This window comes from Brachionichthys hirsutus, chromosome 1 (assembly GCF_040956055.1).
Source record: "Brachionichthys hirsutus isolate HB-005 chromosome 1, CSIRO-AGI_Bhir_v1, whole genome shotgun sequence".
Classification (NCBI taxonomy): Eukaryota; Metazoa; Chordata; class Actinopteri; order Lophiiformes; family Brachionichthyidae; genus Brachionichthys; species Brachionichthys hirsutus.
Genome location: NC_090897.1, coordinates 5,311,895 through 5,336,211, shown reverse-complemented (window position 1 = coordinate 5,336,211; position 24,317 = coordinate 5,311,895). Strand labels below are relative to the sequence as shown.

Below are 24,317 nucleotides of genomic sequence, written 5' to 3'. Positions count from 1 at the left end.
ATAAATTACATGTTCTCTGTTTATCATGTTCATACCTACTTGAAACTCGTCATAACGATGCAAGTATTGTAAGCAAAATAAATATATTGTGCAAAAATATGGGAACTAGTACATTTTTCACATCACCATACTGGTCACCTCGCTCAGTAGGGGGAGACAAATGATATCACCGTGAGCGTGTGCTTCTGTTTATCTGGCTAACAACACGGAACAGACAAGAGTAGGCGATCACAGAGCATTTACATGATCGTAATTTAACTTTCAGTAAAAAGCAACACAAAAAGCGACCTCTTCAAATGCTGTGTGCCGTTATGTCAATGTATTCAGTGCAAAAACAATGTAAAATAATAGAAATGTTTAGATTTGCACAACCGCTTGAGATAAGACTGGCCTCTTCTTAAATAGTCAATGTCATTACCTACCTTATAAACCCATCTACACAATATATTATTTATTGAGGGATGTAGTTTCGTTTATTAAGGAGATTATATGCAGGGTGTGAGTTTTTAATCACATTTATTTTCCACAAAAGCAGCAGAAATATAGAACAAAGTCTAATGATATTTTTTTCTTTTTTATGAACGAGCCATGTGCACAAAGTCTTTTGGAAAAATATTCCTTAGTTCCTCGGGTCCTTTCAAATAAATGAATATAAATTAATCAATAAGTAACAGTTCACAGAATCCTTAGTTTAAAATCTATAACGTAATAATCATGTTGGTTCAATGTGCATGTTCTACTGGAATATCTATTATATATTTTGATGTCGAACATAACACTGAATAGATTTCCCATTTATATATGTTGTATTATACATTACTTATGGAATATAAATCCTGGGTCTTTGCGAACACAGCTGCTCCTTGTTCGACTACTCTGGTCTGACTAATGCCGTCAGTTCACAAACATTCGCCTCGCAGTAGCTGCTAGAGGAAAAGGGACACGATAGAGGCTGGCAGGGCCGCCAAACGCTCGTCTCCGCGAGGTAACGGACACCCATCTTCCGGAGATGGGATACATTGCTAAAAGAGGAAGAAGACGAAGGTGAAATTTGTAGCTACATCTGGGCTTGATGCGGCGCTTCTGGACGCTCAAATGCAGGAGTTGTTTAATGTTTAAAAATGTGGGAGGTGGTGTCGTTACCGAAAGCGAGCTCTCCCTTCCTGTCGTCTCGGACAAGATGGCAGCGATGCAGGCGAACTGTGCATGGTGTGGACTTATAAATCCATAACATGTTCCAGAGAAGCCCTGGATTATACTTATCGTGACTCTACGTGAAGGTAAGTGAAGGAGTGAAGGTTGCCAGTGGTGAAATAGGTTTTTGTCTAACATCTGAGGGAATACTCAAAATGTAACGTAATAATGGAGCCTCAAGTTAGCTACAAACTTAATTTAGCTCGGGGGGTTTCTCGAGTTTCAATCTCGGCTTCAAGCGCTCTCAGAGACATTTAGTTTTAGTTATGCTGCAAATTATATATAGTGATTAGGTTAGTGTTGCACATGTTACAATATTACTCCTGTTGGTTTCTGTAATCGCTTTTATTAACTAACTAGCGTTTTCTTTTTAGCATTAGCATTAGCCCACTGTAAACAGTAAGGATCAAATTACTTGACGTTTGTCGAGCTGTAAAGTTAATAATTAATATATATTAGTTTAAACCTTACTCGGGTGACCAAGCAAAACTTTGCAGTGTAATGGTAATGTTAACACCTAACCGAGGTTCCAGCTAACTCATTATCAATATAACGGATATTTTAAAGTTACGTATCACACAATACAGTGTACTTGGTGTGAATATGTTCAAAATACTGTAGCGCCGGAATATTTGTAACATAAATATACTCGTGACTTGTCAACAGCATTTACTGGCCACTCATTATTATAGCCAGCCGTGCAGTCTTTTGCCTGTGTACATAAGCTTATCCAACAAGGAATACTTGTAAGTGATTGTCATAAGTTAACGGTTGATGCACCATGTGGTAACATGCTTTTGAAAATGGAGGAGCTTTTTATCTCATGAGCGTTGAAGGTTTTTTGATGCTGTGGAGCCACATTGAGAATTTGCTAAGCCTGTCCTCCAACACGTCAAATAAACTGCTTTTTCTGTTGCATGTACCGTAATCTCAAATGGAGGCTGAGCGATAAATAGATTTGAGTGAGACAGTGTTACTTTCTTGAGTTTATAATTTGCACATTTTTAGCATATTTGAACTAAAGTTATTTCCATGAAGTATCTTTTTTATAATAAAGTATGTAATGCTACGTATCTATTAGTTGGAAAGATTTGCTTCCCCCTCACTTTGTCGTGTGACTCATTTGTCGTCCCTCTCACCTGCCATTATTTCTTTTTTAAGATGCTTTTGTTTTGTCAGTTCCATGTTCATCATGTGCAGCTGTCTAGTGTTCTTTTCTCGGCAAGTTTGGGTGGGTCAGGGTCGGAAGTTCAACTGCGAGCAATTATGCAGGAGTTCAATGGTGCTGGAAATGCTGTAGAGCTTTGAAGGTAATGCGATGCCACAGGAGGAGCCTCATAGCAGACGGGTTGTCATGGCTGCATTCGTTCTTTTGAATTTCCAACATTACAGACTGTCTTGCATCCTTCTCTCGGAATGCTCCTCAATCTAGTTGATGTGTCGTGTGTATTTGTGTATATCTCCAGACAGCATGCTCTCCGTTTCCAGACCCAGTCAATTTTCAATTTCCCCAGCATTAAGGTAAAACTCAGCATAAATGCAGTATTAATTTAGAAGAAGAAAGACTTAGCTGAGGCTCTGCACTAATTTGTAATCGCGATATCAGAGAAGAAAACATGAGGCGAGTTTAATAAAAGATGAACGAATAAATGCTCAGTCGTATTGCGTATTCTCTCAGCAGTCTGTTAGTAAGAATATACTTTATGATGAAAATGGGAAGATTTGATACAGGATATTAGACGTGTGTGGATAATTGATATTAATTTGGTACTAATCGACTGATAAACAATTATTATCTTACCTGCTAACAAAACTAGCCATTGGTTATTGAATAGTGGATGGACCCTCTTTGCGTATTTCTGTTATGTCATTGTGCACAGTTGCGGTAGACGTGCAATAAGATAAGCGTTGACGGTGCGTTGCTTCACTTGTTTGCATTAGATGTTTTGATGGCTAGCATGCTTCTGTTTCTGGCAACAACAAACAAGCACCCTGTTGGTGTCCTGCCAAATATTACAACATCACTACCAGGTGGAGGTAGAGGGAAAAACATGACGGGTCTCAGACATTGCTGACTTGCAATTTTCTATTAACCTCAGTGAAGTTATTGTTCTTTATCTGCACACATTTAAGTTTGATGACTAAATATTGCACCAATATGTGATGATCTCACTGAGCATATAGTGCTTTATCTCTCCTTCATAAAACATACTTTCTCTCACACACACTTATAGTGACACAAGTAAACACGCACGTGACTGGAAAATAATGAAACTTGACCCCTGTTGTCGGTCATTTAAGTGTGGGTGTTTTTGATTTTCCTTTTCTTTTGGTCTCTACCCCCCCATCTCTCTTTGTTGCCTAGAGACCCACCGTTGGTTTCAATGAAATGGAAAGAGAAGATCAGACAAACCTCTGAAGTTAGTCATCCGCTGTGTGGAGGTGTTCGTGGGATTGTAGCTGATAGGGCAGCATGGGGGTGGTCTCGTACACTCTCCTCCAAGTTCATCTAGCCAATGATCAGTTACTCATGCAATTAGGGTGACGTGTGGATAGATGTTAGTGCGGTGCAAATAGTTGTGATTTCTTCAAGTACAAAACAAAATATGATAATGGGATTAGTTGTGCTGTTTGGACTCGGTTGCTTAAACTATTAGTCTCAACTTGGATTTATAATTTAAAAGAGAAATGAACAATCCAAACTAATAACCTGTTTCTTTGTTCTTTCTCTTCAGGTATGGCCTCACAAGTCTTGGTCTACCCACCACACATTTATCAAACCCAGACAAGTGCCTTTAGCAGTGTGAAGAAACTCAAAGTTGAGCCCAGCAGCTGTGTGTACCATGAGAGGGCACACCCACAGACTTATCTGAACAGCAGAACCCTTGGCGTTGTGCAACCGACAAAACAAGCCCGCTTGTTTGTGAGCCGAGACTTGGAAGTGGGCTTGAAACAACGTGGAGGACAAGAGTACCCGGTGCAGACGGTGGTGGTACGAGGTATACAGAGACAACAGCCTGGTAGAAGAGGAGGTGGACCAGATCCGGCTGCTGCCCAGGAGCGACAAGACGCGGGGGTTGTCCACTGGAAGGGCAAGGAGAAGCAGCAGACAAACGCAACAAGTGGGGGCAGCAGTGGAGCAACGGGGGCAGGAGGAGGGGGAAGGGGAGAGGGCTGCAGTGAGGAAGGTGGAAAGGAGGAAGGAGACCTAGAGGTGAACTGTGGAGGTTTGGCCTCAGCTGACAGCTCTCAGCGATGTGGGCTGAAACGTAAAAGTGAGGATCTGGATAACCAAGGGAGCGCCATGCAGATTGTGGAGGAACTGTCAATGCTGCCTGCCATGTTGCAAACTACGAATGTGGGGAACGCAACCATGACTGCACGAGCGACTGTGGGGGCTGGAGGGGGTCCCTCTAAACAGGCTATAGGGCCAGGCGGGGGGACTGGAGGTGGTGACGGGGACTATCAGGTAGTACAGCATGAAGTTCTGTGTTCTCTGAAGAATACATATGAAGTACTGGATTTCTTGGGACGTGGCACATTTGGCCAGGTGGTGAAGTGCTGGAAAAGGAGCACGGGCGAGGTGGTGGCTATTAAGATCCTGAAAAACCACCCCTCGTATGCAAGGCAGGGTCAAATCGAAGTTGGCATCCTTGCTCGTCTGAGCGGTGAGAATGCAGATGAGCACAACCTGGTGCGGGCCTTTGAATGCTTCCAGCACCGCAGCCACACCTGCCTGGTGTTTGAGATGCTGGAGCAGAACCTGTATGATTTCCTGAAGCAAAACAAGTTCAGCCCGCTGCCCCTGAAAGTGATCAGGCCTGTGCTACAGCAGGTTGCTACAGCTCTGAAAAAACTCAAGTGTATGGGTCTGATACATGCAGATCTCAAGCCAGAGAACATAATGCTGGTCGACCCAGTAAGGCAGCCGTACAAGGTGAAGGTGATAGACTTTGGATCAGCTAGTCACGTGTCCAAAGCTGTGTGCTCCACGTACCTGCAGTCGCGGTACTACAGGTGAGTACAATAAGGAAGGAATTGTTTTTTGGCCATTTTTAACAGTGCAGTTGAGTGTTGTGCCTGTCCTTAATTTCAGTTTCTGTTGATGCTTGCTCTATTAATAGGTACATTACAAAATGTTTTCCTTCTTGCAAAAGAATTAAATGTCCTCTGCAATGCAAAACATCCTGCCACATACCACAGACCCTGAAAAACTCCCAACCATCACTAAACAGACTGCGTGACCGCAGCTCAGGAATTCAAATGTCTTTTTCAAAACATGCAAGCGATAATAATGGTTATTGGAATATTTTACATTTGCATGAAGGGTGAAGCTGGTTTGCTTTAGATACCGGTAGTTAATATGTTTCACATAGATGATGATACAATAGGAAAATGGTTTGGAAAGTATTTGACAATTTGTACTAATCCCAACAGTGAATGGTTACCTGAGAGAAAGGGAGGTGAATAATTGATTGTCATTCAAAACAGTCGTTTGCGGTTACAGTTCCTACTTGGCGGTAGCTATAGTAGACAGATGGTCCTCACTTACGGACGTTCTCATTAAATGACGACTTGGGAGTTATGATGGGCTTTGCAAAATTTAAAAGAATGTGTTTAGCAGCAAGAAATCACTGTCACAATGAGCGGAATGCACTAGCAGCAGAGTTACAAGTGAGTACGTACATATGTACTGTATAAATGGACTATACGTATGCACATGTACACTTTATTTCATTCATCCATTCATTTTCATGTCCGCTTTATCCGCCTTCCGGGCTGCGTGTGTTAATGGAGCCTATCCCAGCTTTTCTGTGAGCGATATTAACCGGAAGAAAAGAAATCTGTTAAATATACACCTAAACTCTAATTCACTTTTACTTTTCACGGTTGGTGTATAAAGATATCAATAACAACTAGAACCTTTTGATGATGATCCAGATCACCATGTGGATGGTGTAAATCCAATTACGAGGGGAATGAGCTGCTCGGCGGAGGTTTGCGCTCTTCGAGTGCTTTTTTAGTCTTACGAATGTTTTAGTTTGATTTGTTTCAAATTTTGCATAACAGGAAGGAATGGCAGTGTTCGCAGGTTTGCACCTTTCCATGGTTTACACAGTACACAGACAGAAGATAAAAAAGTACGCTGTTTTCTAACAGCAATTTACATGGTGTTTTTTGCCTCGCAGATCTTGACATGGTTAATCCCAGCAGGATTATGATCTCATTATAGCAGTATTATGCCTGGTGCACAGGTGGTTTGGCAAATGGCTGTTAAATCATTTGAATTCAAAGCATGACAGCTGGTGCACACGCTGTTCATTAATGGTAGTGATTCAACCAAGTCCAGTCACAGCTGACTCACTACAGGAAATTATATTATCCTTCCTTGCATCTTTATCAAAGCCCAAAGAGTCAACTGTGACAGATTTATATTTTCCTAGAGTACATAGAATTAACTTTGTTAGGACTGCTTGCATTTAGCTGTCTCTCTGGTGACACCCCCCCCCCCCCCCCTGTTGAGAAAACATAGGAAACTGGTGTGATTACATCATGTCACAGTTCAACTGAGCCAAAAAATAACAAATATACACCCAATGATACCTTTGTAAAGCGTCTTTTAACAATGCACGTCTTTTGTTTACGCTTTAATATCATATCTCACTCTTGCCAAACTGCAGCTTGAAGTATCTCTGCAGTTTGTGTCTTCATCTCCATAAATTCAAATCTCTGCAAAAAAGTTCACATCAAGAGGAGATCTTTGTTAAATGCTCTGGAAATATGAATTAATATTATATGCAGTTACTTATGCATTACTGTGGAAAGTGTATCACATTTTATACGAGTAATTCTAAGTGTCTGGCATCCTCCACAGTTGGCCCAGGAAGAATGGAATGGAAGCTTAAGAAAATGCCTGCAAAGTGACAAATGTTGCTTAATTTGTAAACTATACTTCTTTCGCTAACCATAAGTTCGCAAAGTACCGCTAATGTGAGGTTGAGCGTGCACGCTCCAGCTGGAAGGAGCCCCCCCCCCCAAATTGGACTGAGAGTCACAAATTCCTGTAACACAGTGACCTCGTTAACAGGGAAACTATGAATACGGAGTAAGACAGACTATTATCTTCCCAAATTTAAGGCCGTTGCACTCAACAATTTCATCATCGTAAAGCATTCATTTCTGATTGGAGATCTACTTAAGATCAGTTGATCTCGTGGTCTAGATTTCTGAGGGCAGGAGAAGCGAACAAGATATATAAAACTACTATTGATAAAAATAGAAGCAAATGGAGGACTCTGTGGCGCTATCTGTATTTTTATCCACTGTAGATTTTGTTACTGATGTGAAAGGAGAAGACTCACTTTCCATTACTTGACTATAACTGTATCGAATTTTTGGAAAAATACTTATCGCATTCAACATTGTTCTATAATATATATGTTGTTTCTGTAAATGCTTTTGTATTGTTTAGATGCGCTTTGTTTCAAGATGTCGCTCAAAATTGAGGAATTGTGGAAAGGAAGTGTTAAATCCAGCAGCTTTAGCTCCTGTTAGCTCTGCAATATTCGCACCGGTGTTAGTTAATTTTTGTCGGTGAATAAATAAGTATTCTGCCTTTTTGTCAATGTTAGACAGAATATATTTGCAACTTACATGGCAAGCCCTTTAAATTCTAGTTGAAGTTAAATTAAGTAAAGCCTTAAATAAAGTTGAAGGCACTAAACTTCAGCTCTGTTTCTCCATTATACCATCGCAACAAAAACCAGAAGTTCCACGGGTGGTTTGACAGCATTAGTTAGTAATTATTTAACATTTTTTGTTTCACTTGACCCACTTTGACAGAGTTTTTATTTCTTTATTGCAGAACACAAATACCTGGAAAGTGCATAGTAAAAGCTATAGTTGTCTGCCAGTGTTGCTTAGGGTGAGAGTGAAGGCTTGCTTAAAATAGATCACGGGACTCCGGCCAGTGGGATTCGACTTCTATAGATGGTAAAGCACATAGGCAGCCAGAAATACTAGAGCTCTCTTACTTTGTCAAGGTCAAGCACCTCTCACGTCAGCTGTTTTGATTTTTGTGTGCTTGGCTATGTATGCCGATGGCTCAAATTGATTTATTAATCAAGCCAATAATTTTGATGGATAGGCAAGCCACTGGCACGGTTTACAAGCAACATTTGGCACTCAAAATTTGCTCCCCTAAATTTGAACAGATGGCTCAATTAAAGGTCAGAGTAGCATCGAAATAATTAGCATTTTTTTTCTCTTGGTCATTGCAGTTTGTTGTGTTTAGGGCTAAGCTGAATCTTATTTCACACCTTTTTTAATTCAACATTTAAATAAATTCTAGAAGTTGATATTATATCATTATATATATGTATGTTTTCAGAATTGATTTTAAGATTGTACTGGTTACCTTCAAAGCACTTAATGGTTAGGCTCCCACTTCGAAAGAAGTATATACAAGATTCTTTAACTTTTTTCAAAGAGCATGTCTAAAATTCTTTGATGCTTAGTGATGGAGAATTTGGAACTTATAAAACAAGCTGTCGACTGTAGAATCTTCTGAAACGAACTTTTGAGGGGCAGAAAGCTCTTTGAAGATGTCTTTTCCCTCTTCACTGCCTCTGCAGGTGTTTTTTGCTGATGACAAATGCAGCTCTATGGAAACCTTTGAACCGCCTGATATCGTAGTCAACTCGCGGCTCACTTCTAGTCAATCATTTCCAACCTTTTGAACAGTGCAGTAATGTTGGTAAACAGACTTAACATTTAACCTATTTTTTTTAGCTTTGAGGAGAAAAACAGTTTGAGCCTTTTTCACATAGATGTATTTGTTGCATGTTAAAGGATTAGAAGCTCATAATTGCATTGCATTTGCATGCAATTGTATCCAAGGCACCAACAATGTAATTTATATGTACTTTATGTACCATGTACATTACCTTTGCTACATATTTGGGTATTATGTACTTGTGGTGGCTAGCTCTGTGCTTTATGTTGTCATAAAACCTAATTTGTTTTTGTTTTATTTCTTGCTTTTTTTAAGTTAAAAAACATGAATTCATAGCGCTGGTTCATCACCTTGCTAATCCTTTTATAATACCTTCCCGTTCTCACTGAAGTTCTTGCTTGTAGCAGTAAACATTTGCAAGACTCATGCTCTGCTTATGTTCAGTAGCCTCTCGATTTGTACGTCATATTCTTAGGATGGAAAATACGTTTGGTTTCACAGGAGAGTGGGAAGGCTTGAGCTGCTTTAAGTAAGACAAAGGAGGTGCAACCATGACAACATTCACCCCCCCCCCCCCCCCCCCCCCCCAAAACCAATGGTGGATGGAAAAACCAACCTCTTTCCTTTAGCCATTTTCATTACACACTATGTTTTCACATGCTCTTCTGTTGTGTGTTTAGAAGGGAAATATGAACAAAATGATACAACACAATGTATCTGTGTGTACTTTGGTGAAAGATCAAAGTCTGTGGAAGTGGAACATCCACAGTTTCCTAAATAAAGATGACTGCACAGGAAGTTGTGATAATATACAGTATAAATTTGCTACGCAGACCATGTTGAATCTTTGAATTGACAAAACTGGTAAGATGGGAGTCAAAACTTAAACAGAAGTTGTTGACCGACTTGGATATTGTAAGGGGCAGGACAAGTTTCATTACTGGGTAGGCTTTAAGTACCGTACTAGGCCATCCTGATGGTGCAGAGTAGTGCTGCTAGTTTTGTACTCGTCAGTCTTCCCATATATCCCTTTATAGCTGCTAGTCTGATGTCTGCATGAATGCAAGGTTGTGTTGACGGGTCTCTTTTCTAACTCCTCCATGGAAAACCTGTTCCTTATAAATAGGACGGCCTATGAAGCGCAAATGGTTAGCATGTTGCAGCTATGTTGTTGCCTACAGCCCCAGCTGTTGCGGGCATTTGTGTTGGCCACGTGATAAATTGTCCTTAAAGTTATTTTAGCAGGCCCTAAATTTGCTGTTACTAGCCATTTGTTCAACACCATTCAGCCCCTTATGGCTGCAGTGATGTCATGGTGTAGTCGTCTTAAAATATGTTCAGAATGAATTGCATGATTGCCTAAAATGGCATGTCCAGCAGTCGCGAGCCAACTTTCTTCTAATCCTGTCCTTGTCGTCATATGTATTATTAAAGTCATCTGGATTATTTCAGTTTGATAAATAATGTAAAAAAAAATATATTGTATGTGTTAAATGGATAAAATGTTATCTCTTAGACATTCAGTTTCCTGATTGTAACTTTGGGGCTTGTTTATTTTTAGCATGGTTATCATCTATTTTGATAATAAGGGCACAATTACCAATGAAAAGATGATGAAAGCCTGATGTCTATGTTTATAGCAATATGGTTTTTAACACTGCAACTGAGATGATTATTCAGCCCACAGTATTATTGTTTTATAACATGATCTGAATCTACCCCCTAGAAACCAAAGGAGAGAAACTACATTATTCTGTCGGTCATAATTCATAGGATTTGTGGTGTGTCTGAAGCAAAGCGTTCTGTCTAGATGTCAGCGAGTCTTGCCTGTATTGATGCTGACAGGCCTGCGTCACCACTTGCCATTCCTGTGACATGCTATTACAGTTCTATTATAGAGGCTGTTTAAGAAACACTGCTTCATCATGTAGGCAGCGCTAGTTACGGTGCTTGCTCCCATCATCCTACAGGAGGTGTAACAGTCTGTCGTAGGTCTGATGCCAGCCTGATCTGCTAACCTCTCAGTTCATGTACAATACTGCCTTGGGAACCTTACACACGTTTCCATTTGATAGACAATCAGTACAAAATCCACAACATTGCTACTGATGGAGTGCCCAAAGGAGCCAAAAGGAAACTCAAATCAAAGTAAAATTGAAAACAACTGTGATGTATTAAAAGTGAAACACTGTAATGCTGCAACACGCCCTTTCTCATTAGATTGGTAATGACACATGTATTTTCTTTACTAACATTTAATTTATTATCTGACAGTTTCAGGGTTTTATCTGTGTTATAGTTTGTATTTCAGAGATTTGTTTTCATTTTGTAAAGATGACATTTGACCTTTTTTTTTAATTGGCCATTTTAATTTTTAAACTGCTTTTGCTGCTTTCATAATTCAGTTTATCGTTGTGTGACCTTAGACTATTGTTTTCTTTTTTGCTCCACAGGGCTCCAGAGATTATTTTGGGATTGCCGTTTTGCGAAGCCATAGACATGTGGTCCCTGGGCTGTGTGATAGCTGAACTCTTTCTGGGCTGGCCCCTTTACCCCGGGGCTCTGGAGTATGACCAGGTAAACACATTCATTTTTCGTCATTTGTTTGGGGGGGGGGGGGGGGGGGTTGCGCCTTACATTCCTCATGTGTCCCTTGCTATGCCATGCTATCCCCAACTTTCTGCCCTATATACAACTTATGTCATTGTTGGTTCTATGTTCATTACTCGGGCGTAGTATTGGTTCTATGTGAATATACAGACCGGCGCCCTAAACCTGAGAGTTAGAAACAGATGGTGTGACGCAAGGACAAGAATGCAGCATTGTCACATTGTGTACAGTTTAGAAAATGTTTAAATCTGTGTGAGATCTTGGCCTCATGCCATCTCTGTGCTCGTGAAAGGATATTGCCTATGACGATGGCATGGGGACGAGGAAACCTTTGAGGTTAAGGGGAATACTCTTAATCTTGAATTACCGTTCACATGGAAATAATAGACCAAATTAGTACAGTGGTTACTGGGTGACGCACCTACCTAGAAGCTCGCCTCGACTCGTTTCAGAGACAGTAAACAGAACAGCATATGCTTGTGATTGATGTTATGTCTAATGGCAGCTACTGGATGTCCAGCACTCTCATTTGAAGACTTATCCGGGCTGTTTTCCCCTGCCAGCGTAGCCAGTTGGATTCTGCTCCATTGCATGCACTTTCCTACATTTCAGCAGTCATTCTGAAGGGTTTTTATGCCCTCGCATCATTTTTCACTCTTCTCACACCCAAGACGGGAGCAATAACTCAACATCCCCAAAAGAGATTTGACTGGATTTTTGCATCAACCGTCTGAATATGATGGAATGTTTTTGCAGGAGCCAGTCAGCGTTTTGATTTAGAAATGTCTGGTTGCAGCCTCCTCAATTTAGCGAGGGGCCGCTTGGCTGCTGATAGGGAAAATGAGTTTGGGTGGAGATTACAATGGCATAGAATGGGGATCGTGAGGTTCAATGGGTGGGGGGACAGCTAACAAGTGAGAAGTAAACTGTGAAAAGAAGGCAGGATTCTCCATTTGGTCGGAGAATTGACCAATAAATGGGAAACCATGGCTTACTGTATGGCAAACAGCTAGGCAGCTAATTGCTTGTGTGAAGTGTCATGCAGGGGCCGCAGGGTTGTCTGGCTGGAGCCACTGTCGCCCCCCCTTCTTCCCCCTTTGCGTCGTCTAATCTTTCTGCAGGGGGTCTTGTTCCATTCCACACAGCATATCGTATTTATAACTCTGGCCCTTCCTCTTCCCTTCCCCTCTTGCCCTTCTTTCTTCTTACCTCATCTCCCAGTCACACCCATCGTTTAGCTAGTGCCGCCGGAGGGCTAGCACCTCTTTGATGTGACAAGCCTCACAACACAACCAGCGTACCATTACAAGTCTTAGCCGACAAACCTCGAGTTTAAAGTATGTTCACCTTATTTTTGTCTTCAAGAAAAATCTGTTTCAGTTCTTTTTTAATTGATGTACATTTGCACACCATGCAGACACTAAAATGATGTGTCCAGATTATTGACATGTGCTTTGATAAGTGCTGCCTGTGCTTCCTGTTTGTCCTGCAGCAGGCCCAGGCCTGCTTTATAGTTGTTGTTCGAGAAACAAATTTTGCACCCGTGATCTCACTGGTTTGTGGAATCTCTGCAGAGGCACGTCTTCCAGGAAAAACAAGGGGTTTCCCATCACAAGAATGTTCCCACCCCCACACACTGGCTGCGTTGTTTTTGTGTTTTATGCCGGTTTTATGATGTTGATGAAGGGGAATTCAGCCGGTTCAAATCTAGGGTGAAGTTTGTTTCAATTGATTGATCGTTTCAGTAATCAATGACTGGCGTGAATAAATAGAATCATGTAAAAGTTAGAAAATGTGAACAAGGGAGAGAAGTTTTGTTTTTATGTAAATCGGCATGTATTGGGAAAATTACAATAAAAGCAATTTGAAAAGAAGAAAGGAGATATAGTCGGAAAGATTTTATTTGACATGGATACAAGTATATCTGTATAAAGCAAGTGGATTTCCATCATCTCATCCAAATCTGATAGACGATAACAGCTTATTGAACATGCTGCCAGAGTCCTGGTGAATACATGGCTGCATCATAACCCTATGTAGTAAATGAGCGTAGATAAACGTCCACCCATGCACAGACAGATTGCAGTACATTTGCGTTTTATATAGTTAGAAGTTGATGCTCAACCATCACATTTGCCTGGGAGATCATAATGTAAAACCAGACATGCTCCACATAAAAATACTTTAGTTCTCTGTAATTTTTCATTGACGACGGTGTCATAGAATTTGCTCACAAACTCCAGCTTCATGATCCACATCCTTCTCTGAATGCACGAGCCTTTGCTCTTTGTTTCTCAGCAACGCTGCATGCGGGTCTTGTCCTTCACACTTGGATGTGATTGACGTCAGAGCCAGGCCTCTCTTGTCTCTCCTCCTAAACGTGTGTGTGACACTCTTACACGGCTACATCCGACTGACAGGCATAATTTCACAGCGTAAGATTTGACACTGAGAACAGAGGAACTTTGTGAAAGGATTAGAAATGAAAAGAGCCCGAGACCCTTCAGAGTTCCTGGACACAATCTGCTATCATCTCAGGAGACTTATCTGAGTCTTGCAATTTCTTAAGAATGGGCAATGTTCAAGGTCTCTGCATTTGTAGCAATATTCACTGCACACAAGTAACTAACACAGGATGGTGTGATGTGAAAAGCCTTGTGAAATGCCAATAGCTAAAAGAAAGAGTCTGTATAAGGGGTTCTGGTGATGTATAGTTTTTGATGAAATTAAAATGTATTTGTTCTTCTGTTAATATTCTCGTTTCTTTTCCTCTTCATCAGATTCGCTACATCTCTCAGACACAAGGTTTGCCAGGGGAACATTTATTGCACGCAGGGACGAAGACGGCGCGTTTCTTTTGCAGAGCGTCTGACTCACCATATGCAGCATGGAGGCTAAAGGTGAGGATAATTTGCACACCTGGAAAACGTGTCAAATTTGCTTATTACCACTTCTTATCAAAGAAAATACAATTCTTTTTTTTTTGTCTCCCTAAAATCTAATCATGAAATTCAATCTTTTAACATAGTCTCATGAAACATCAGCTCAAAGAAATCATCAAACTTATTTGATATTTGTTCAACACATGTCTTCACACATATGAAACAATTTAATGTTTTGCAGTGAGTCTTTTTTTTTATTTTATCTTTATTTATTTTTATATAAACATGAGTTTCACTCAGACACAATTGATTTTGAGAGCACGAGTCTTGAATGCCAAACTCATTTTCTACTTTGGAATAATTTGATAATGATAATTATATATATATAATTTGATAATGCAGCTTTTCCAATTTCTTCCATGGCTTGAATGAACTAGTTTTTAGTAGCATAAACAATTGAATTCAAACACGAAAACTTTGTCAAATTCAAGTATCTTATCCTCACTGAACAGCTTTCTTCCCATTCTTCTTCTGTAGTCTACAGATGAGCACGAGACGGAGACAGGAATGAAGTCGAAGGAAGCAAGGAAGTTCATCTTCAGCTGTTTGGATGACATAGCGCACGTATGCTAGACGGTTCAAACCACAATGTTGTATTTCGGGCTTCAGAGGAAGTAGATCACTTATTCTTTACCAGAAGTAGTACACATATAGCGATACGAGCACTACAGAGCATACTCATCTCATTACTGGGAAAGAAAGTTGCCTTTCAGTTCAGTGATTAAAAGGTAACGTTTCCCTCAGAGGCCACAACTGGAAATTCCCCAGTCAGCCATTTAGCTTCAGGGCTGTACATTTGTAAGTAGATAATTGCAAGTTGACATTCATGGGAAAATGTTATTCTCTTCTTAGAAAAGTCCCATGAGTCATTATATAGCATACAACATATTGTAATCGAACATTTCTTATTTGAATTTTTGATGTGTTAATTATTCTCACCAATGGGTTTAACAGTAAGATGTTTCCATTCCAGGTGAATTTGGTGATGAATCTGGAAGGTAGCGACTCGCTAGCCGAGAAGGCAGACCGTAGGGAGTTTGCGAGCCTGTTGAAGAAAATGTTGTTCATTGATGCCGAAGAGAGAATCGCCCCTGCCGAAGCCCTCAGCCACCCCTTTGTGACATTGCAACACTTGCTCGATTTCCCCCACAGCAATCAGTGAGTCCAGTTTTCTCTGATTTTGTCATGAAGCCATCATTTTGACCATTTGGCATAATTACAGTTCTCCGTGTCAACCCTACGTCTGTAGTGTCAAGTCGTGTTTCCACATCATGGACGTCTGCTGGACTCGTCCTGGCGCATACGAGACAGCCAACAGAAATAAAGGTCCTTACGTCAGACCTGTCGCCACCACCTCTGCTGCCTCTGTTAGCCATCCATTCAGCAAGATTGCTGCCATCCACGCTCAAGTAAGTCGCATCGGCCTTTACTATTACTGTGTGGCTGGGGCTTTCTTAGAATTCTAATTAGTAGGCAAAAACAAGACCTGCAGCACATTTCATACAAGACGATTCAATGTGGCTTACAGGACAGTAATCATCAGTTATTGGGAAATTAAAAGTAATACAACAAAGGATTCAACCAATTAATAAGTACGGTATATGTATTATTACATGACTTATTATCTTGTTTCCTTTATTGAATCATCAAGATGGACTAATCAGATTATATGGATTGCAAATACCTTGGTCTGTTTTTGTTTAGCCAAGTCATGTAGACAATTTCCTGGATTATTGCTTTTGTTTATGCTGTCTTGCGTCCTTGCACTGCTGTCATGGCAACAGAATCACGTCATGTTTCCGAGGTCATGGCAACTGTGCAAATCAATGTTGTTGCCGAGGAGGAGATCTGACAATTTAGAGGTCTTGGATCTTTGTAATGTAATAACATCTTAAAAGCCACTGTTTTTAAAAGGAAATGACCCAGTGGTTGTAATCTGGTGCGATTATATTATCATTATAGCTTTTAGCAGCATGTTAAAGTGTTCGGATTTCTTTTCAGAATTTATATTTCTCTTTGCTGTATAATATAATATAGAGTAGGATGTAAATCTGTCTTCATCTGAAGAATCTTGCTGTAATATATGGTGGCTTTGTTAGTATTATACTCTAGAAGCGGCGGAGATGAAGATGCCGATGTTCTCCTTGGGAGTGTATAGGATTAGAAATGAGGCGATAAGAGGGACAGTGAAGGTTAGGTTAGGTTAGGTTAGTTTTGGATATAAGGTCAGAGATGCCAGACTTTGATGGTTTGGACATGTCCAGAGGAGAGACGGGGACTATATCGGTAGAAGGATGCTGAGGATGGAACTGCCAGGGAACAGGGCTGAGGGCGACCCAGGAGAAGATACATGGACATAGTGAGGGAGGACATGAGAGTGGCTGGTGTTGGGGAGGACGATGCAAAGGACAGGGTGAAGTGGAGAATGTCGATTTGCTCTGACGGGACAAGACGAAGGAGAAAGAAGATACTCTGAAAGACTGCTTTGTTTATGTACCCATTTGTGAGGCGGAAAGAGCTACCACAGAACAATATAACCGTAGTTCTCGTTATTCAATAAATGTGCTAGCCAGGCACGAGAGCAGCATGAGTGGTGAAGCACATGCTCCACTGTTCTTTGTTTAAGGCTTAAGATTGTCTCCGACACGGTTTGTTGACCTTTGAATTACCCTACTTGTAAAAACCTTTGTGAATCTTGATGAAGGGATCTCTCAAAGACAGTCATCACTCTGTGATTGTCCTAGTCAGAGTTTCATATTGGTGTCCAACAGTGCCAGCTGACTTTTTCAAGGGAGTTGATTAGTAACAGTACCCTGAATTTGCTTGAGTAGATTATTCATACATTGTACGCCACCAGAGGCGAGCCATCGTATTTCTAATGAACATAAGTCTTTTATCTGAAGTTAACAGATACAAATATCCTATCTCCTGTGTTTTTTCTTTTTAGGGGTTAGCCCCACCCGCTCCTTCGGTGATGCACCCTGGGATACCACTGCAAGCAGGAAGTGGCCAGTTTGGATGCAATGATTCATTTCAGCAGGCACTCATTCTATGTCCCCCAGCCATTCAAGGTATGATTTTTTTTATATTTTCATTTCTTCATTTCACTTCTTCTTTCTTTTAGGGGATTAGAATAAATATCTGGAAGTAAAATATTTTCCTTCTTCATTTTCTTTGCAGGAATCCCCACCAACGCAGCTAAACCGGCAGGTTATCCTGTTCGAATGGATGCTTCTGTGCCTTTAGTCACTCAAGCACCACCCATCCAGCCCATACAAATCAGACCTGGCGTCATCACACAGGTAAGGGGCAGCAAGCACGCGCGGCTGATGGTCAGGACAGGGAGATTAGACTGAGATTAAGAGAGAACCCGTCCTCATTAGCGAGCATAGTTCTGCATAATTATAGTGTTAATAATTTAAATTACTAAACTGCTTTGTTCGTTGGCACTCCAACAGGCCTGGTCCAGTCGTGCACAGCAGATCTTGGTGCCCACTTGGCAGCAGGTGACATCAGTGCCCCCACCACCAACCGCTTCTGATACTGTGGTGGGCTCACAGAGATTGGGTGATTGGGGGTAAGCAATGTTCTTAATCTGTTACAGGGAGGTGACAGCTTGAGAATTGCTCTGGTGCAGCACACGCCTTCTCCTGAATGCTAATGACCAATGAGTCATGCATGTCCTTTCAGACCTGCAGTGTCTGGAGACCATTTTGTCACTAATGGTGCTAAAGGCTTTTGGATCAATTTGCAATGTGCTGTTTTCTTATTGCAGGAAAGTGCGTTCCCATGGTAACCATTACACCTCCATGATTGCACACCCTCAGCCATTCCTAACCAACCAAATGACCATGCCTACCCACCAGTCACTCAACATAGGCATTGCACATGTGGTGTGGCCCCAGCCTGCTGCCAACAAAAGAGTCCAGCCTTGTGTGAACAGGTACAGCTCAGTGTTTTTAACCATGGCAACAACAAAAGTGCTGTTCAGATCAAATATTTGTGAAATGACAATGGCCACTCAAAAAGTTGTAAATCAAGCAAATTGAAGAGGTGATCGTATCCCTTATATCCCGTTGGCTTGAGTCTGAGGTGAAACAAGCAGAGGGTCTAGTTTACACCATTGCAACATTTCCCTGCAATGTTAGAGACTCTGGTCTGAGCTGCGCTTCAAACATTTACCCTCAGATGTGATTGTAAGATTTTTTTCTTCTTTCTTTTACAGCAGAGGCAACAATTTCACCCAAAACACAAACATCCAAAATTTAGCATGCCAGTCCCCAAAGATGGCCGACATAGCAAAGAATGTGCAGGAGGAAGAAGCCAGGTGCCTCGAGGCAGGGCGTATTACTGGAGAGGGGCAGGGAGGAACAGGGCAGGTGGAGGAGGATGATGAGAACGGCTGTAAAGAGGAGCCAGACTGCGAGGAACGTTCAGTTTCACAGGAGCAGCGGCAGGCCATGGTGATCTCTGACTTGGCTAGCCCGACCGTCAGTGTCATCAGTATCAGCAGTGATGAAGAGGAGGGTGCACAAAGCCACTCGATGGGAGAGTGAGTATTCGCCGGTGTGTCCTTTTTAAGGAGCGCTCTCAATCCCTTCTTAAATGTGTTTCTTACTTTATGCGTGTGACTCCGCCCACAGGTGTAAGGGCAGTGCAGGTTGTGAGGCGTGTCAGAGCACCGTCAGTATGGAGAGAGTCTGTTCCCTCAGCAGCCCAGACAGCACGCTCAGCACCAGCTCTTCAGCCTCGGCCCAGTCCAGCGCCTCACCCTGCAAACACCCCAACAGGTTTGCCAAAAGCCACGTATTCAAACAAATGTTTGATTCAGTCACACGTGAGCTGCTGGACAACAACAAAGGAACGACATCATTTCTTGTCTCGTTTGCTTTACAGTATGTCATATGATGACCAAGAGAGCGGCTGTGACACCTCGCCTGCCTCGGATGCCTCCGGCCGCAGCAGCAGTCCCTTCGCAGAGCGACGCTTTATTCCCGGCAGCAATCAGAACTGCGAGCCCCGCGTTGCATGCGTTGCCCCTGAGATTGAGCCCAGCAAGCCAACCGTTCGTACTGTCGTGGTTCCTCCAATGAGGGTGCAGAACAACAACAACAACAACCCTGCTATCATCGGGGAAACGACTGGCAACAGAGGTAAAACCGAATGAGTCATGTGCCTGTGAAGCTTACCCTATAGTAGATCTGACTGATTTGGCTGAAACGTGTGCTTTGTTCTATTTTTAAGTGTCGCTAGAAGTAAGAGTGGCTGGCTGTCATACCCAAGTCACCATATGAATTAATGCATGGGGTATGACTGACGTATCAATGAGTTGCTGGTGGTGTTATCATCTCAGTAGATCAGCAAATTGATCAGTAGGTCATGCTAGCTCTAAGATCCTGTCTCCACCGCTGCAGTCTGCTCCACAGGTCACATGACCTGGGATTATGTCTTCTGTATAGACCACAGAGGTTCTCTCAGGTGATTATAGGTGACCCGTTTGGCGTGTCTGCTCTGATCTCTGGATATTTGTTTGCCGTCATCACTCTTTACTCCAGACTGACTCTGTGTCTGTGTGAATATGCGTCTTAAAGCTACATAGGGCATTCGTAAATGTTAAGTCCTGAAAGAAATATTCCATGGGGATATCATCTGGTGAACATTCTGACGTATCAGAAACAAAAATGTGTTTCATGAATCTTTCTTTCAGGAGTTGCACTGGAATGCTGTATGTGGGTTTTATAACAGCTGTTGTCAGCGGGACACCAGTGTCATTTGTTCATTTGTGGGGCGCTACCTAACTGAAGGTCGTGGTGGAGGGTACAACGGTCAATCCTCGTCGTACCGCTGCTCGCGTCTAAAGGCGTCGCTCTCCCCAATCGCAACTGAAGCCCCACATAAAAGGACACGGCTCGCTATTCTAGCGCTACCGAGTGTATTTATAGCTGTTGGTCTGACCCTACTACAAGTTCTGTGAACAAGCTTAGTTACAAACTCCTCCTCAACCCCCCAAAACATATCTATTTATAATCAGAGATCATATTCAGAGGACAGATGCCACTTATATTAAAAGGGCTGGATCTGATCAAACAGCTGAAATCACTGGTGCAGCGTACAAAGCCACAAATGTTGCCACTTCTGAGGTTGCGGTTGGATCACGTCTCTGTTTTTTACATTGTGACATTTAAAGTGCAGCCACCGTTTTGTCCACGCTAAATCTGTTTGTGCTTCTTTACATGACGCCCCACTACAGCTTTAGAGTCCTCGTTCCAGTCCAAAGGGCGAGGTGTGTTTGGGCGACAACATCACCACTCCACTACCCTGCTCAACAGGCCGCAGAAGATCAACCCTGCGTTCCAGCCGCAGCCACAGCAGCCTATAGGCTTTGGGCAGGTGAGCACATGCATCGACGTGTACGCAAAGCACAGGAACGTGTACAGCAGTTTGCATTCCCTTTGTTAATGCCGTTAGCCGAAGAGTGACTTTGAGGATCTTCAGTCGCATCAAGCCAGAAGAATATACAGAACACCAGTAGTCACTGGAAAGTCACCGTAGAGTTAGTTATGTTTAGAAATTGTAAAATAAAATCATGATAAGAAAAGAAATTGCAGGGATAAACCACTTCGCCTCACTTGTCGCCAAGCTTTGATGATGGTTTGTGGTATTGCAGGTTTTGACGGGAAGCCACACTGGACTGTCCCAAGTCACGATGTCTCGCACATTTCAAGCAAATAAGCTAGCAGTCCAGAATGTCCCAGTTTCTCGGGTGACTATGTAGCGGTCGTGACTACGCTTAGCATATAGGAGATAAAAGGCAGAGATCATTTGAATTGTAAATGTTTCCTTTTCATATCAGAGCAGCAACGGGGAGAACACTTAATGCCGTAAACGGGACTGTAGTCACCTGCAAGAGTAGCGTGGTTCCTAACAAGTTCAGCAGCCATCTTATGACTGCTCGCGTTGGGTGCATGTTATTTCCAGTTGTGTTCATACGCAGTATTTCTAACTTGCTGCATTGTCAGTTTAAGACAAAGGAAATTTCATACCATCATTCGTGACACAAGCAATCGATGTTGGAACAGCGCCATCTACTGGCTCACAAATCCGAGCTCGGTGTTGATGGCCGGTCCCGTGTTGTTCTTCTGTCCCTTAGGTGCAGCACTATGGCGCCTGCCATCAGGAATGGAACGGCAACTTTGCCCATCGGAGACCGCATGCCTTTATCCCTCCTACAATGCATGGCCACACGTTCACCCTGTCCCACAGCAGTCCAAACCACACCGCGGGGCCCCACCCTCACCTTGGGGGTCATCCGCACTCCCAGCCCACTTTACTGTCCTACCCACCGCCTGGTCCTCTGGTCACAGCTGCTCCCGTGGCACACCTCCTGGCTTCCCCCGTAGCCTCCCGCCCCGTCCTCCCGCCCACCTACAGCTTCTCCCACCCGACAGGCATCGTGCATCAAGTCGCGGTGGGCATCAACCCCCGGTTGCTTCCCTCCCCTACCCTGCACCCCCAGGGCCAATTCAAGCCTCTCTTTCCCCCGCACTCCTACATTGCCTCACCCGCCTACGCAAGTTTCCCTCTCAGCCCCACCAAAATAAACCAGTACCCTTACATCTGAGCATGACTGCCCGGGTACCCTTCATCCCACCGAGGGCTAAATTAACAGGGCAAATACTATCTTAAACCACAAACAAACATGGTTTCATTTCCAAAACCATGGCACAACCACAGAGAAAGCAAGCTATTTTTGAGTCATGTAAACTTGGGTGTAATCGAACTTCAAGCTTTAAAACAAACAAACAAAAAAAAGAGTTCCAGCGGTGGAGGTGATTTGGAAAAAAAAAAATTGAGAAGGAAATAATGTATGAATGATTGAATGAAAGAACGAATGAGTAATTAAACTCACACTTAATGTGTTTTGCACATTTGATATATCTTTGCATTGGATCTTCTACGAATACTCCTCAAAACAGGTAAATAATTGGGGTGGCGTTGAATAGTTAGGACTTTGCACCCCTGATCCCAGCTATTTTTCTATATTGCCTTCTTACGTGTGCAAGACACATTCATCTTTGTAACGCCATCACAGTCTCTAGCTCTAGATTGACAGATGCACATGTTGTCCACGGCGTATGTTGTACTGCGTTTGAAGTATTTGTACCTTTTTCGGTGTCTTTCGGTGTTAGCAATGTCAAGTCAATTAACCGATTTAAATAGGGTCGTTCCTCACGCTGCATGTGGTCTTGCATGAGCAAAAATGTAAACGGAGAGATGCGTAAACGTTGCTCTTATTGTTTGTGTCACAAGACTCGCTGCATTGTGTAACTGTCCCCAGCCATAGTGCCTTACATATTTGAGGTTGTTAATGTTTAATGTTAATGTTTCTACTTACATATGACTATATACATGAATATAATGTACTGGATTACAGCACTTGAAATTCCAATCAGTTGGTGCATCCTATGTGTGACTAATATATATGCACATGTGTATATGTCCATGCATAGCCTGCATTGATGTGATGCGTCGCAGATAGCGGTGCGTATATTTTGGAGTTGGTGTATATTTCAGTAGTAGTGAAGTTGTGGTGAGTTTCTCTTTTCGGTTTTAGTGAGTGACTTTTTTATGTTCTTTTAAGAACAGCCTGCTTTGCTGTTGCGAATGCTTGCCGTTTCGTTCGAACCTGTTCGTATTTTTTTGGGGATTTTCTTTTCTTCCCTCTCCGGATTTACCGAGTGTGCAAAAGCGCAAGTACTGAGTATTGCTTAATATTTGATAATCACTTTCTGTTTAGTGAAACTCTTATTACAAACAGCTTTGCACTGTTTGATGAAACTGCAATACAATCTAAATAGTCATTGATTACTTTTTCTTTGTTTTTCGTCCTATTTTCTTTTCTTTTTTTTCGCGTGTTTTCATTTCGTTTCATAGATGTTTCGAAGTGTGGTGGGCATGGCTTTGATTAGGGTTAGAAAAAAATGCAAATAAATTCACGGTATGGAATCTTCAAAGCCTGAGCAAACCATGCAGTATTTGATATACATATGATATTATAGAGCTAGACTATTTAGTACAGATGCTTGATAAGGTGTGAGTTATTTGTGTGCAATTCTCTCATTTATGCATGTGTGACAAAGTTAACTTTTCCCTTTACATTTTACATTTGTTAAAGGCTTCAGGCTTATCGGTGTCGACTGCTTATTTTATACATTCCGTCAGGGAGGATATAGACATATATATACACGATGGTAGCGCCGGTCTGTCTCTTATATATGTGTGGATATGCTGTGTGTGCATTTTTCCTGTTCATTTTACTAGTTATGTGAGTGCATTTCTTTTTTTTGGTCTTTTATTTTCACATGAATTTGCTTGTGCAGCACCAAAGACTAATTGATTTCCTGAGCAAGGTAGCTATTCTGATTGCATAGATCTCAGTCGTTGTGTAGTTGTAAAACGGGGTTAAATTAAAACGAAAAAAAAAGCAACCTATATTTAAAAATGACTGAGGTTTTGTCGAGTTTATTTGGGCAATTAATAAGTCGCATCATTTCTTCTTGAATGTATCATAGATGAGCTGCTATACGATCGCCACTTCAATAGCTGTGAAATTAGGTGATTTCTCTGAGTTTAAACCTAACGTTGCTATTTTTGTGTAGGTCCCTAATTATCTGAAATAGAAGTGGTTTTGATTTGTGTGTGTTACGTTCATATTTGGAGTGTCATTGTAACTACTGTATTGCTGATGATGAACGTGAGTTGCATCTGTTGTTTCTCGGGGTATCTGTTTTTGCATTAGTATTTTATCCTTATTAACCTTTCAGATTCATCACTGC

The 24,317-nt window shown here is 41.9% G+C and overlaps 1 protein-coding gene across 1 annotated transcript; it reads left to right on the top strand.

Moving 5' to 3' along the window:
* Nucleotides 1-1,206: 1,206 nt before the first annotated feature.
* hipk3b (homeodomain interacting protein kinase 3b) lies at nucleotides 1,207-22,455 on the top strand. Its single transcript, XM_068743877.1, is given in 17 exon segments — nucleotides 1,207-1,239; nucleotides 1,241-1,280; nucleotides 3,930-5,211; nucleotides 11,383-11,506; nucleotides 14,320-14,439; nucleotides 14,959-15,045; nucleotides 15,455-15,639; nucleotides 15,731-15,890; nucleotides 17,429-17,552; nucleotides 17,662-17,783; nucleotides 17,940-18,058; nucleotides 18,257-18,424; nucleotides 18,707-19,033; nucleotides 19,125-19,271; nucleotides 19,378-19,634; nucleotides 20,732-20,871; nucleotides 21,632-22,455. Coding segments are annotated over 17 exon segments (3,906 nt in total). The 3' UTR covers nucleotides 22,103-22,455.
* The last annotated feature ends 1,862 nt before the right edge of the window (nucleotides 22,456-24,317 follow it).